The sequence below is a fragment of the Balaenoptera musculus genome, chromosome 6 (genome assembly GCF_009873245.2).
Source record: "Balaenoptera musculus isolate JJ_BM4_2016_0621 chromosome 6, mBalMus1.pri.v3, whole genome shotgun sequence".
Taxonomy (NCBI): domain Eukaryota; kingdom Metazoa; phylum Chordata; class Mammalia; order Artiodactyla; family Balaenopteridae; genus Balaenoptera; species Balaenoptera musculus.
In genome coordinates this window covers 114,415,090-114,428,868 of record NC_045790.1, presented here as the reverse complement: position 1 = coordinate 114,428,868, position 13,779 = coordinate 114,415,090, and the positions used below count along the sequence as shown (strand labels likewise).

The 13,779-nt window shown below is 57.6% G+C and overlaps 1 protein-coding gene across 1 annotated transcript in view; it reads left to right on the top strand.

The window, feature by feature from the left end:
* The window catches only part of STKLD1 (serine/threonine kinase like domain containing 1), a 21,094-nt gene that overhangs the window by 3,222 nt on the left and 4,093 nt on the right, over positions 1-13,779 (top strand). The window contains exons 4-13 of the mRNA XM_036854196.1: positions 2,458-2,502; positions 3,808-3,882; positions 4,922-5,023; positions 6,978-7,048; positions 7,782-7,897; positions 9,303-9,421; positions 9,962-10,125; positions 10,661-10,791; positions 11,935-12,018; positions 13,475-13,591. Of these exons, the coding sequence (XP_036710091.1) occupies positions 2,458-2,502; positions 3,808-3,882; positions 4,922-5,023; positions 6,978-7,048; positions 7,782-7,897; positions 9,303-9,421; positions 9,962-10,125; positions 10,661-10,791; positions 11,935-12,018; positions 13,475-13,591 (1,024 nt within the window). The remainder of the gene's footprint in view (positions 1-2,457; positions 2,503-3,807; positions 3,883-4,921; positions 5,024-6,977; positions 7,049-7,781; positions 7,898-9,302; positions 9,422-9,961; positions 10,126-10,660; positions 10,792-11,934; positions 12,019-13,474; positions 13,592-13,779) is intronic.

The following is a 13,779-nucleotide window of genomic DNA, read 5'->3' as shown; positions in this document are numbered from 1 at the left end:
GGTTTTTTGGTAAGCGTTTATAAAATTCTTGGTTTTTTACAAGAATCGTGCTGGGACTTCCCTGGTGGCCCAGTGGCTAAGACTCCGCGCTCCCAGTGCAGGGGCCCCGGGTTTGATCCCTGGTCAGGGAACTAGATCCCACATGCTGCAACTAAGGTCCCGCACGCGACAATGAAGATCCCACGTGCCGCAACTAAGATCCAAATAAATAAATAAATAAATAAATATTAAAAGAAAGAATGGTGCTGAACTTGATAATGTGCTTTTCCCCACTCAGTGTATGGCAGATGTTGTTGGTACTGCTGACACATCTTCCTCCTTCCCTGGCTCTGGTGGCCGTATGGACCCCCCTGCTTGATGTGCCATGACTGACCCAACCCATCCACTCAGGGGGATAAGGGCTTAGCTTGTTCTCGATTTTTCACTCTGTATAAGCAACTCTGATAAACAACCTTAGAGTTAATTTTTTTGAGGATCCATGATTTTCTTGGGATAAATTCCTAGGGGTGGGATTTCTAGGTCAAAAGAGGTGGTAATTTGAAGGCTTTCAGTATGTTTTTGGCCAAAATGACTTCAACACGAGCCCCTGGAACAGAAGGAAGGGATGTGTGGTGCCGCCGCATCTGGGGTCTTTACGTGGATTGGGGAATCACCCACTAACTGCATTTTCATCTACGATCACCCCAGTTACAGGAGTTTTTCATTTGTAAATCTTATGAGCAAAAGTTCTGGGTAAGGATCTGGTAAGATGCGGTGACAGTATGAACCCACAGTCTTTGCCACCAAGTATGTTGCAGACTCAAAGTTCGGTGCTGCGCTGACCACCACCCTCTCTCCCTCTCCATGCGTTCCCCACCGCCCACATTCAGTGACGGGGACAAGCCTCCCAATACGGATGAGGAATACAGTGAAGAGGCTGATACTTTGCCAACCAGAGCAGAGCTCTTTGGCTCTGGGGGCAACACATTGTTTTCTCCCCTGCTTTCAAGATGGTCTGAAAACGGATCCTCTAATGATTCCTTGGAGGTTATGTTATGTTATCCCAAACTTATCCTTGCAATAGGAGCAAAGGTGATCTCATTGCTCAAAGGATTTTTGGATCCCTTCCTTAGGAACATCTCCAGGCCCCATCTGGTGGCATGTGATGGGGCATGAATATAGGCGCCTGGCAGCCCTGGTGAATAATGATGGTGATGATGATAGTGGTGGTGATAATGGTGATGGTGATGGTGATGGCGGTGGTGGTGGTGATGGTGATGGCGGTGGTGGTGGTGATGGTGGTGGTGATGGCGATGGCGGTGATGGTGGTGGTGGTGGTGGTGATGGTGGTGGCGGTGGCGATGGTGGTGGTGGTGGTGGTGATGGTGGTGGCGGTGGTGATGGTGGTGGTGGTGATGGTGGTGATGGTGGTGGTGGTGATGGTGATGATGTGGTGATGGTGGTGGTGATGATAGTGATTATGATGGTGATGGTGATGGTGGTGGTGGTGATGGTGATAGTGGTGGTGGTGGTGGTGGTGGTGGTGGTGGTGATGGTGGCGGTGGTGATGGTGATGGTGGTGGTGGTGGTGGTGATGGTGGTGGTGGTGGTGGTGGTGATGGTGATGATGTGGTGATGATGTGGTGGTGGTGGTGGTGATGATAGTGATTATGATGGTGATGGTGGTGGTGATGATAGTGATTATGATGGTGATGGTGGTGGTGGTGATGGTGGTGGTGATGGTGATGGTGATGGTGGTGGTGGTGATGGTGATGGTGGTGATGGTGGTGGTGGTGGTGATGGTGGTGGCGGTGGCGATGGTGATGGTGGTGGTGGTGATGGTGGTGGTGGTGGTGGTGATAGTGGTGATGGTGATGGTGGTGGTGGTGATGGCGGTGGTGGTGGTGGTGGTGATGGTGATGATGTGGTGATGGTGGTGGTGATGATAGTGATTATGATGGTGGTGATGGTGGTGGTGGTGGTGATGGTGATGGCGATGGTGATGGCAGTGGTGGTGGTGATGGTGATGGTGGTGGTGGTGGTGGTGGTGATGGTGGTGGCGGTGGTGATGGTGATGGTGGTGGTGGTGATGGTGATGGTGGTGGTGCTGGTGGTGATGCTGGTGGTGGTGGTGGTGGTGGTGATGGTGGTGGCGGTAGTGGTGGTGGTGGTGGTGGTGATGGTGATGGTGGTGGTGGTGATGGTGGTGATGGTGATGGTGATGGTGATGGCGGTGGTGGTGGTAGTGGTGATGGTGATGATGTGGTGATGGTGGTGGTGATGATAGTGATTATGATGGTGATGGTGATGGTGGTGGTGGTGATGGTGATGATGTGATGCAGGTGATGATAGTGATTATGATGGTGATGGTGATGGTGGTGGTGGTGATGGTGGTGGTGATGGTGGTGATGGCAGTCATGATGATGACGGGGGTGTTTACTGCACGTTTACCAACCTAGTGCTCTTGTGCCCCTGCAGGTGGAGTGCATTGACGAGCATCAGGCCAACGAGGCCCTGGAGGAGGTAACTCTCTGGGTGGTTCCCTCTCTACAGGACATGATGCAGGACACACAGAGACTGTTCTGCACCCCACTGTGGCGTGATGGGTGGAAGCCTGGTGGAGGCATGGAGGGTCAGAACCAGCTCTTGACCTGTGCTATGAAGTCAGAGGCCCCCAGGTCATGAAGGGAGTCTGTGTACGAAACACTCATTTCTAAATCCAGGTGCTGACAACTTAGAATATTTGTTCTCAGAGAAGATGATAACCTTTAAATGTTGGCTAGGTCCCTAGGCTGAGGTACCAATAACCATCTTTTAAAAGATTTTTTTCTTCAATTGTAAAAGTATCAGTTACAATAGAACATTTGGAAAATAGAGAATTGGTTAACAAAGAAAATATAAACTCTTTTACGTTCCTCAAATCTGCCAGTCAGAACTGACAGTAACATCCTGATTTATAATAATAGCAGAAACAGCTGCATATACTTCGATTTGCCGGCAAAGGCTCTGTGTCATTTTTCTCTGCTTTTCTTCAATTTCACATGAGGTTAAATGTCTCCCTTCCTATCTAATGGTCACTTGTTTGTCTTTTTTCCGGAATCACCAGCTTTTGAGCTTTGCCAGCAAACAGCTCTTCTGTCCACAGTGTGTCTGACACGTGGTGATGGACCCAGGCCACATTCATGAAAGAAAGAATGTGGGGGGCCGTCCCGCGCGCCCCCCAGCATCACAGCCCCCTCTCCCTCCCGCAGCCCACTAGGCGACCTCCTTTCACACCCAACCTGCCATCATAAGCAGCTGTCCGTCTGGCCTAAGTCGCTAAGGGAGCCATTTCTGCTGCCTAATTGTGTTCGTTTGCAAAGCACTTTGAGCTGAGGGCAGGGGCCCTGGGACCTCTAGTGTACACAGCCAGGAGGCCAGGTGGCCTGGGCACAGCAGCAGCGGCCGGCCTCCCGTTGGCCACGCGCCCTTCTTCAGCCAACCTGGACTGTGTTTGTTTCCAGCGCGCCAGGCACTCTGCCTGCATCGGCTTCCCTAGTCCTCCTGACTCCCCTGTGAGGCAGGTACCACCGTTACTGCCATTTCCAGATGAGGCTGGGAGGCTCAGAGAGGTTGAGGAGCCTCTCCGCAGTCACACAGCACAGCCAGCACGTGCCAGGGACAGGACCTACCCTGGGCTGCCTGGCCCCTAACCTCCGGCTGCCCACCCTCCCTGGGCCCGTGCTCAGAGCTGGAAGCTTGTGGTTTTTGTTGGGACGTGTGACAGAGAAGCGCCTCTAGAAGCAGTGTTTCCCTAACATCTCCACTTTCTCTGGCCTCGCCCCGCAGTTGGTGCCGCTGCTGAAGCTTCAGCATGCCCACGTCTCCGTCTACCAGGAGCTCTTCATCGTGTGGAACAGTGAGGTGGGTCAGAGCCGACGCCGCGGGCTCAGCAGGCACTCGGGGCGGGCACAGAGCACCCCCCGCCATGCGCCTCCAGCGCCGATGGGCCGATGGCCGCGGCGCTAAGCGCGGCTCCCCCGACTCAGCGCTCACCGGGCCACGCCGGGGGCTCTCTGGGCATCATCTCACGTGCGCCCCACAGCCTCTGCGTAGGAGGGTCACTGTCCCACTTTCTGGAAGAAGTGGAGGCTGGGAGAAACCAGCTGGCGACAACTGAGCAGGATTCCAGTCTGGGTCTGGTCGCCCCGAGCCCCGTGCTTGGTCCCATCGGGCTGACTTCTCATCTTCAAGGAGCCGGAAGCTTGCCGGTTACTCCACATGGGGCTGAGCTGGGGGATGCGGGGGGCTGGAGGGGAAGGGGGCCAGGTGTGACACCACAGTCAGACACCCATCTGGGCTGACAACCGAGGGAGGGGCCGGGAGGAGTGGAGGGGCCCCCTCCCCTTCAGCTGGGCCCTGAGGAAAGCTGTGGGGAGGGACCCTCACCACCTGTACCCCCAAGTATTTTCTGAGCACCCCCTCACGCTCTCAAGGGGGACACAGAGAAGCCAAGAGGACATGTCAATGCGGGAGGGAAGGCAGGGTGCTCTGAGAGGCCTGACAGGGGCTGCTGGGGTCCCGTCGGGTGCAGGCCCCTCAGAGGGAGGAGTGGATCTCAGCTGAGCCCTAAGGGACGAAGGACCCGGTGCCCCAGGCACAGTGGTCTACATGTGCGGTGGCCAGGAGACCCCGCGCACCTTTAGGAAATGTCCATGCGGCTTAGTGTAGATGGGGGGGAAGGGGGTGGGGGGAGGAGAGAGGAGGCGGATGCAGGAACTGCTCAGGAGGGCCTGTCCTGCCACCGCCCCCCCCCAAGAAGGGGGCATCCTCCCATAGCCACTGCCGGTGGTGGCCTGGCTGGGAGGAAAGACCTGGAGCGGGTGATGGCCCAGAAGCCCCCAGGCCTGGGCCTCTGGGGGCCAGAACTCGGCACCTGGCTAAGGGGCTGTGTCCCCTGCAGATCTCCTCTCTGTTCCTTTGCCTGGTGACGGAGTTCCACGAGGGAAGCTTCCAGGATGTCATTGAGAAGAAGAGGGCAGCAAAGAGGGTCACTGACTCCCAGGTAAGACAGACTTTCTGGGGCACCAGGCCTGGGGGCTGCCTGGACCCTGTGATGCCACAGGCCCCACAGCGGGGGGTAGAGGGGCAGGCACCGATGAGTCTGGTCTCATTTCTTCTGACAGTTATGAATGAACTGTTTGAATGAAGGTATTTGCATACCGTAATGTGCACAGATCTTAAGTGTACACCTTGGTGCGTTCTGCATAGGCAGACACTCCCGTCCCCTCCCTCACATGAGGTCAGAGCGTTCCTGGACCTCCAGACAGTCCCAGCCAGTACCAGCCAGGGTTCGACTTCGGCCTCCAGAGGTCCTTCTGCCTATCCCTGAAGTTCTCATAAATGGGCTCATACAGCACGTTGTTTGCTTGTGTCTGGTTTCTCGCGTTCATCCCGCGCTTTGAGATTTACCCACCTGTGAGTGTGTCAGGAGATCATCCCTCCCCATGGCCAGGGGCCGCTCTGTCAATGGCCACATCACCATCAGTGTATCTGGTCCAGCGCTGTGAGCATCTGGGTTGCTTCCAGTTTGGGGCTATTATGAAGAAGGGCTGCCATGAACACTGCTGGGCATGTGTTTTGATGGACCTAAGCCTTCATTTTCTGGGTGACCATGGAGTTGTTGGGTCACAGAGTCGGTGCGTGTGCTGCCTTAGCCAGTGTCCCAGTTTTCCAGGATGGTTGGTTGACTCGGTGTTGACTCTCATCCCAAGCTGTGAGTCTTCCAGCTCTGCATCCTGGCCCACATTTCACTGTGTCAGTCTTGTTAATTTTAATTAAAAATTACATTTTAGTTTCAATTATTTTGAGTAGTCATGGTGAGCACTTTTTGGCCATTTGGATATCTTCTTTTCTGCCTGTTCAGGTCTCTTGCCCACTTAAACATTAGGGCTGTCCGTCTTTTCTTGTTGATTTGTAGGAGCTCTTTATATATTATGGACACGGTGTCCAGATGTCTTCTCCCAGTCTGTGGCTTGCCAGTTCACTTTCTTAATTGTAATGAACTCTGGTTCATCAGTGTTTCCTCTGTGGTTGGTGCCTTCTGAGCCTTTAGAGAAGCCTTCCCCGCCCCAAGGTCATGACGATATTTTCCTCTGTTGCCCTCGGAGCTGGTTCCATCTTGCTTTCACATTTAGGTCTATGACCCACCCCAAATAAATTTTGCCTGCTTTTGCTCTGAACACGCCTCTGTTCTGTTGGGCCTCCAGGCACTGCGACCCTGCTGGGGGGTTCCGAGGGGCACGCAGCTCCTCTCCCAAAGTGGGCCTCAGAGACAGCCTCTGAGTGGGTTTCAAACTTTCTGTTTGTAGTAGAACCCTGTCAAGCACAAAAATGTTCTCAGAACCCCCAGTAAGGAAAGCAGAGCTACTCTAGTCAGGGGTCTGGGTGTCAGTGAAAGGTGGCGTGGCAGGAACCCCGGGGTCCTGCCTGCTCAGCCCCTCTCTTGACACCCCAGGTGGAATCCAGGGTTCCTAGGAACACGGTTTGAAAATCACTGCCCTGGAAACCAGGCGGATCTTGTGTCTGACACAAACTGCTTTCAGAATGTTCTCTCTCAGGGTTCTTTCCATTCTAATGCCCTGGAGAGGCAAACCCCAAGTAGCAGCTGCAGGCTTCAGCATCTCTGGTACCCGTGGGGTGGGGCCCGGGCGGGCCTAGAGCCCCAGGGCCCCCGGGTCTCCTGGAGACAGGAGTGGGGGTCTGGAGACCAGGGCGTCGCCAGCTAACAGGGCATTTCTGTCCGGAGGGCCTTGAAGCAGCCTGTGGCAGAAGCTCCTGCACTGGCTCTGAGCTGTTGGCCACTCACTTCAGGCCCATCTCAAGACGCAGGGCGGGAACTGGCCGCGACCCTGCTGGCTGCTCTGAGTGGCCACTGACCTGCCTAAGAAGAGCAGCTGGGAGGCCCACCTGGGAGCTTTCAGGTCCCCCAGTCCTGGCATCTCTCGCTCTTTCCCCAGTGGATGCAGAAGATGCTGGGCCAGGTGTTGAATGCGCTGGAGTACCTGCACCAGCTGGACATTATCCACAGGTGACCGGGTGGCCAAGCTGCTTGAGGAGAAAAGGCACCTCCTGGGGGTGGCACCTCCTGGTGGCAGCGCCCGGGCGCGGGCCCAAGGGAGAGAGGTGCACCTGGGACAAGGATGGGCCCCTCCCCCTCCCAGAGCACCTCCCTGGCTTAAAGAGAATGTCACCCCTTCCACGACCCTCCCCATGCACAGACCTGGCAGTTGGTTCTAAAGTGCAAGGGAAGAACCAGATAACAGCACTGAGGAGAGATTAGGCCGCCCGAGGGCCTCTGGGCACTCCCAGGCTGAGCTTTCGACCTGCCAGTTTCATTCTTCGGAATCGTGATTTGAAGGATCAGTGCCATATTTAAAGGAGGAGAGAAAACTGTGTGAATCAAATGTAGGAAGGAAATGCTCGAGATTCCGTGTTAATGTCACTGGACCTTACGAAATGATGGAAAGCCAGTCCCCAAACAAACTCGCAGCTGAGATCTGGAAGGACGTTAGCGGAGGGACCACGGGAGGATCGGGTGTTTCCTTACTTGTAGTTGGCTTGTTTTTCCCATTTGAAATAACAGTATATTTATGCTTACAGGAAACAATGTTTAAAAAGTGGCTGAACAGGGCATTTACTGAGGAGAGAGGAGGAGGAGTGTGGGCTGCTGCGGCGGCCCTGGGTGTGGCGGGTGCGGAGGGTTCACAGACGGATGTGGCCCTGCCGGGCGGTGGGTGGAAGGGCGCGCCTCTCGGTTTCAGGAACCTCAAGCCCTCCAACATCGCCCTGGTTAGCAGCGACCACTGCAAACTGCAGGACCTGAGCTCCAACGCACTCATGAGCGACGTAGCCAAGTGGAATGTCCGTGCAGAGGAAGGTGCCTGGCGTCCTCCCAGCCGGGGGACAGTGGTGGCTGGGGAGCACTGGGGGAGGGCCCCATTCAACCGAGTGGGTCGCCCCTGGAGTCCAAGGGCAGTGGCCACTCTAAGTGCTGGAACAAGGCAACAGCAAACCTCTCCCTGCTCAGAAGGTCCCCACAGACCCCCTTGCCTGGATTGTAGCTGAGATGAAGCACCACCGTGGGGCGGGGGGGCTGCAGGGTCCAAAAGACACTCAGAAAATGTTAACCTTCAAGAAGGGGCAAGGCAGGCCTCAGATGGAAGGAAACTGACATGCACAGAGGGAGGGCTGGTGGACGGCAGGCGATGGCTTGGGCTGGATTACTTTACTGAGTCTCAAAATAACCCAGGAGGTGGTAAAGGTGCGCAGTCAGGGGAGAGAAGTTTTCCTTCCTTTAAAAAGACAACAGGGCAAAGGGAGCTGGGCTTCAACCCTATAACGGCTATCAGGGGTGGAGAGAGCAACTCTCCAGTGGAGAACTCCAGAGTCCCGGGCTGGCAGGGACCAGTGGCACGCTGTCCTTGGGGGATGGATGGACGGGTGGGTGGGTGGGTGGATGGACAGATGGATGGATGGGTAGATGAGTGGGTGGGTGGATGGACACGTGGATAGATGGACATGCAGATAGATGAACAGATGGATAGATGGGTGGAAGGATGGATAGGTGGGTGTGGGTAGACAGGTGGGTGGGCAGGTGAGTGGATGGGTGTAGGTGGCAGGGGCCCTTGGAGCCCACCCCTTTGCTCTTTGTTTGGGGAGTGGAGGTCCAGAGAGGGAGGGGCTGCCTGAGGCCTGTCAGGCACTCGTAGAGCTGGGCCGGGGACCCTGCTCCTTTGGCTCCCTGTCTGGAGTTCAGGTTTGTTTGTTTATGTATGTATGTATGTATTTTTTGGCCGCACTGTGCAGCACGCGGGATCTTAGTTCCCCGACCAGGTATCGAACCCGTGCCCCCGGCAGTGGAAGCGCAGAGTCTTTACCACTGGACCTCCAGAGAAGTCCCAGGGGTTCAGGTTTAGAAACTAGGGCAGGGCAACTGGAACATTGCCCCAAGGTCCCGACTAAATGTTGGGAGGGGCAAGACGTTTATGGAGGGTGCAGAGTTTAGCCTTCGTGGCACATGCCCCTTCCGACTATTTCTGCAGCTGTAGTGGGACACAGATGCGCACACGGCCAGCCTGGTGGGCCCCTGCCGAGATGGGCAGCCTCACTGGCTGAAGATCAAGGGCCAGGATCTTACTGACCAGGGGGCTTCTTCCTTTTCCCCCTCAGATAGCACGTCTCTCCCTCCCTGGAGAAGGGTGATGGAGGGCTCGTTTTTCAAGCTGCTTGCTTCCCCAGGGAGCGCGGGGCTCACGCATTCCCCACTTCACTCCTGCCAACAGACCCCTTTCACAAGTCCTGGATGGCCCCCGAAGCTCTCAACTTCTCCTTCAGCCAGAAATCTGACATCTGGTCCCTGGGCTGCATCATTCTCGACATGGCCGGCTGCTCCTTCCTGGATGTGAGGGGCCTTCCGTCCACCCCTCCCCGCCACACCTGAACCCCACTCCCCACAGCCCCAGGGAGCCAGGCTCTGCCCACCCCCGGCCCTGAAAGGGGCGTGTTCTTCCCGCCAGCATCCTCCTGCCCACGCTGAGTGCCTCTGTGGGGCTGTGTGGAGGCCCCTCGCTGCCCCAGCTGCCGGAGGACCCCGCATTTGGGCCTGCTGGGCCCTCGTGTGGTGGTGATGACGGTGATGGTAACATTCACCGCCCAAACAGCGCCCCCTTATGGACAAGAACAGCTGAGTTCGGGTGCACTCACCAGCCCACAGTGGGAGTCCGGCCGTGGACGGTGGGCTGTTCCCCTGCTCCCTCCAGCCAGTGAGATGGCCACTTGCTTTTCTCTGAACCTCCATGTCTTCTTTGTACAAGAACCCTGGGGCGCAGGTGGCCTCTGTGCGTTCCTGACGGCGGCAGCCACGTCGCCTCCCCTCTGCCCGAGGTCAGGCCACCTTCCTTTAGCTGAGGAGGGGCACAGGTGGTCCCCTCTCTCCTCCTAGAGCACGGAAGCCATGCTTCTGCGGAAGTCCATCCGGAGTTCCCCCGACGGCCTGAGGGGTGTCCTGAGGACCATGGAGGAGAGGAGGGTCCCCGATGCGAAAATCTTCAGTTCCCTTTTGCCTCTGATGCTCCAGGCCGACCCGTCGGAGCGAATAACCACCAGGTGAGCTCAGGCCCTGGGGTCGCATTTCACTCTGTCACGTCTACGCGTGCACTTGGGGTTTCACCACCACAAAGCGCTCCATCCATGGACAGCGGCCCCTCCAGTTTGGACCGTCCCAAACTGCGGCCACATCTCTGCGCGCGAGACAGACAGGGCCAGCTTCGCCATCAGCTGCGGGAGGCACAGCCCAGGGCCCAGGAAAATGTTTTAACTCTAATGTATTTTACAGTCAGAAGAACAAAACGATCCATCCTGGGTTATGTTCACCTTTATACCAACACAGCCAGAAATTGTGATTTTTTTGGTCTATGTTATGGAGGAAGGGGCCCAGGCAAGTGCAAGTGCCAGGGCCCAGCACTGTCCCCCCTTGGCCCCTCCTGGAGGGGGAATTGCTGCGGTGCCCACTGGACGCACTGTGATGCTGGGAGGGGTGCCCAAAGCAGGTGGAGGCCCAGCAGCTGCTGGGCGCAGAGCGGGCACAGGGCGGGCACAGAGCGGGCGCAGGGCCAGTTGGCGGCTCTCTGCCCCTCCCCAGGGACGTGATTCACTTCACGTTTGTGAGCAGCGACTTCAGGTCCTCCAGCGGTGCCCTGATGCTGCACCGGCAGGTGGTGCCCGAGTCCATCATCGACATGCTGCTAGAAAGCAACGTCGCCAGCATCTTAGGTGAGGATGGGGCCCCGAGGGGGCGGCGCCAGAGGCCGCTGTGGCCCCGGCACCCCATTGTCTTTAGCTGGGGGGGGCAGTGACCCCCCCCAGCACCCTGGACTGCTCCTCACACATGGCTGGTGGGCTTGCCCCTCATCCATCCCACGCACTGCTTTGCTCAGGGAACCGCCCCGCTCAGATAGCCCCGAGCTTACCTAGAGCAGAGTTCATCTCTGTGGCCAGGCCCCCGCCCCCTCAGATAGCCCCGAGCTTACCTAGAGCAGAGTTCATCTCTGTGGCCAGGCCCCGCCTGCCTCCCCCGTTCCGGCCACACAGTCCTCGACGTCACCGAACAGCCCCCCCTCACTGCCACGCACCCCACCACAGACTCCGCACCTTTCGCTTGCTCGCCCGGCACGCGGCGGCCCGGTGCCCGGAGTGTCTTCCCCAGTCAGCAGCACCTCCTGTGTGGTTGCTACATGCCCGGAACGGTGCTCACACTGGGGCCGGCACAGCAGCCAACGTGGACCAGCAGGCATGGCCCTGCAGGAAGGTGAAGTGGCCCGGGGGCTCCGTGTGCAATGTGACATGTGCAGGCCTGAGACTCCAGGCGCAGTGCTGGCTGGTCACCGCCCCCCACAAAGGTGCACACGATAGACTCCGCGTGCCCAGGCTGGGGGCTACACCCACGGTCTTGGGTAGAGAACGGATCTGGAGGTCATCTTCAAGTTCCGGGGTGGCTCCGCCCCCCATCCCTCCGTGTCCCTGGTGGGCTGCCTGTGATAAGGGGCTGCCACCTCTGCCCCCCTTTCTGGGGAAGGGGACCCGTGAGGCCCCAGCTGCTCAGTCTCCCTGTCTCGTGGCCACGGGCTTTGGAGGCAGACAGCCGGGTCCAGCTGAAGGCCATCGCCCTGAGTGCCCTGGAGGGAGTCACCCGAGGGAGATGTGGAGTGGAAGCACGCCCTGGGCGGGCTCTGAGGCAGATCCAGGTTCGACTTCGGACAGGTGGCTCGGCCCGGAAGGTGAAGATGAGAACGGCGCCACCTCGTGCCGGGTCACGTGGGTCTGTGCAGTGGCGCTCATGGATGGGCCCCCGGTGCCCCGGCCCGCAGGCGGGTCCCTGAGCCAAGGCGCCTCCCCGTGCTGCCCTGTCCCCTGCAGAGGTCATGCAGAGCTTCTCCAGCCACCCCGAAGTCCAGCAGAGGGCCATGAAGAGGCTCCTGAGAATGTCTGAAGATCAGCAAGGTAGAGCCGCCCCACCCTCTCGCCTTGCCCCGGGGTCCCCGGCCCCTCCAGCTTCCCTAGCTGGTACTTTCTGATGCCGGTTTACATTCCCGTGAACATCCACAGCTTTACCACCTGCTTGGAACAGGAGCCTGGACTTCCTCCTGTGCTGCCGCTTTCACTGAGCAGACAAGTGGGTGGTGGGGTGGCTTGGCATCCGAACCATTTCTCGGGGCCTCCCCTCGCGTGCTTTTCGTGGATGCTTGATAGACACCCCATCTCTGCCGCCATTCCTCTGGTTGGGCATTTGAGTGGTTGCCGATTTCCTGGTATCATAAGCAATGTTATACAGCCCACCCCGGGGCGTATGTGTGTGTGTGTGCTCTGTGTTTCTGCAGGATAAATTCCCAGATGTGCAGGCTGGGAATACTTAACGTTTTCATAGATACTGCAAATTGCCCTCTGTCGATGCACCAACTTCCTCACCTCTCAAGAGTGCAGGAGAACACCTCTTCCCCCAACTTTCTCCATCGAGGAGTATTAATATTTTTAATTTTGCCAAAACATGAGTTCGTAAAATCTCTGCCCTCAATCTCTGTCTCACCAGCCTGAATATTACATTCATTCACTCACTCATCCATCCATCCATCCACCTGTCTCTCCATCCGTCCACCCATCCATCCTTCCATAGATGGTCGTCCCAGTGGCCGGGAGAGCAGAGATCATAAAGGCCCAGTACCAGCCCTCTAATGAGGTAGCAGACCTCACCTTGGCCATTTCCCTTCCCCTCCCTCTCCTTCCCCGTGACGCCATCTGGAGCAAGGCTGTGGCCAGGAGAGAGTCCATGGGAAGAGATTCTGCCTTCCCAGAGAGAGTGAGAGAGGCTGCTGGGCCCCTTCCCAAGACTGGCCTCGGCTGTCACCCCAGAGCCACACCTGCCTCAGACAGCCTCGCTTGGAGACGGGCTAGCCATGGCTTGGCTTCCCTGGTGCCAGCACTTTTGTTCTTGTCATTCTTACCAGGAGGACACAGGCTGAGAAAGGTGAGGCAGCAGTTAGGAAGGGGTGCAGCTGTGTGGACCCCGGGCTGCCCACCACTGCCTCCCCCCCTCGCCAGCACACGCCCTGGCCCAGAGGAAGGTCTAAGGGACCCACAGACGTCCCTTCTTAGGGCAGTAACGGCCAAGGGCTCTGGAGTCAGATAGGCTGGGTTCAAAGCAAGGGCTCTCATCTCCCTGACGCTCAGTTTTCTCATCTGTCAAATGAGGATCGATCTTGCAGAGCTGCTGGAATAAGAAGATCCCTATGGCAGACGCATGGCAGGCACTCCACACACCCTGACTGATCGTGTCTGGTCATCCATCTGCTCGTCTACCCAGGGGCCCACGTGTGATGCAGACTCCCATCAGGGTCTGGTCCATACCCCTTCCCGCCACCTGCTCCTACGCCGAGTCTCACTCTGCCCCCCACCCTGCCAGGTGTGCCGTGGCCAGCGGAGCTGGTGGAGGTGTTGATCGGCATCATGAAGCAGCACGAGAGGATCCTTGACATACAGCTGTGTGCCTCCTCCCTGCTGCTCCGCACCCTGGGCCAAGGTGGGCTGCGGGCGGGGCCCGGCGAGACGCTCCGGGCACAGCTGGCTTCTCCTGCCCCCACCCTCCCACGCCAATCATCGCCCTGGCGTCTGACCCTTTGGGCACCTGTGCCCTGCTCTGCCCACCCAACCCCACCCCAGGATGACAGGCAGGGCGCAACCAGGAGTCTGGGGCACCGCCCAAGGCCT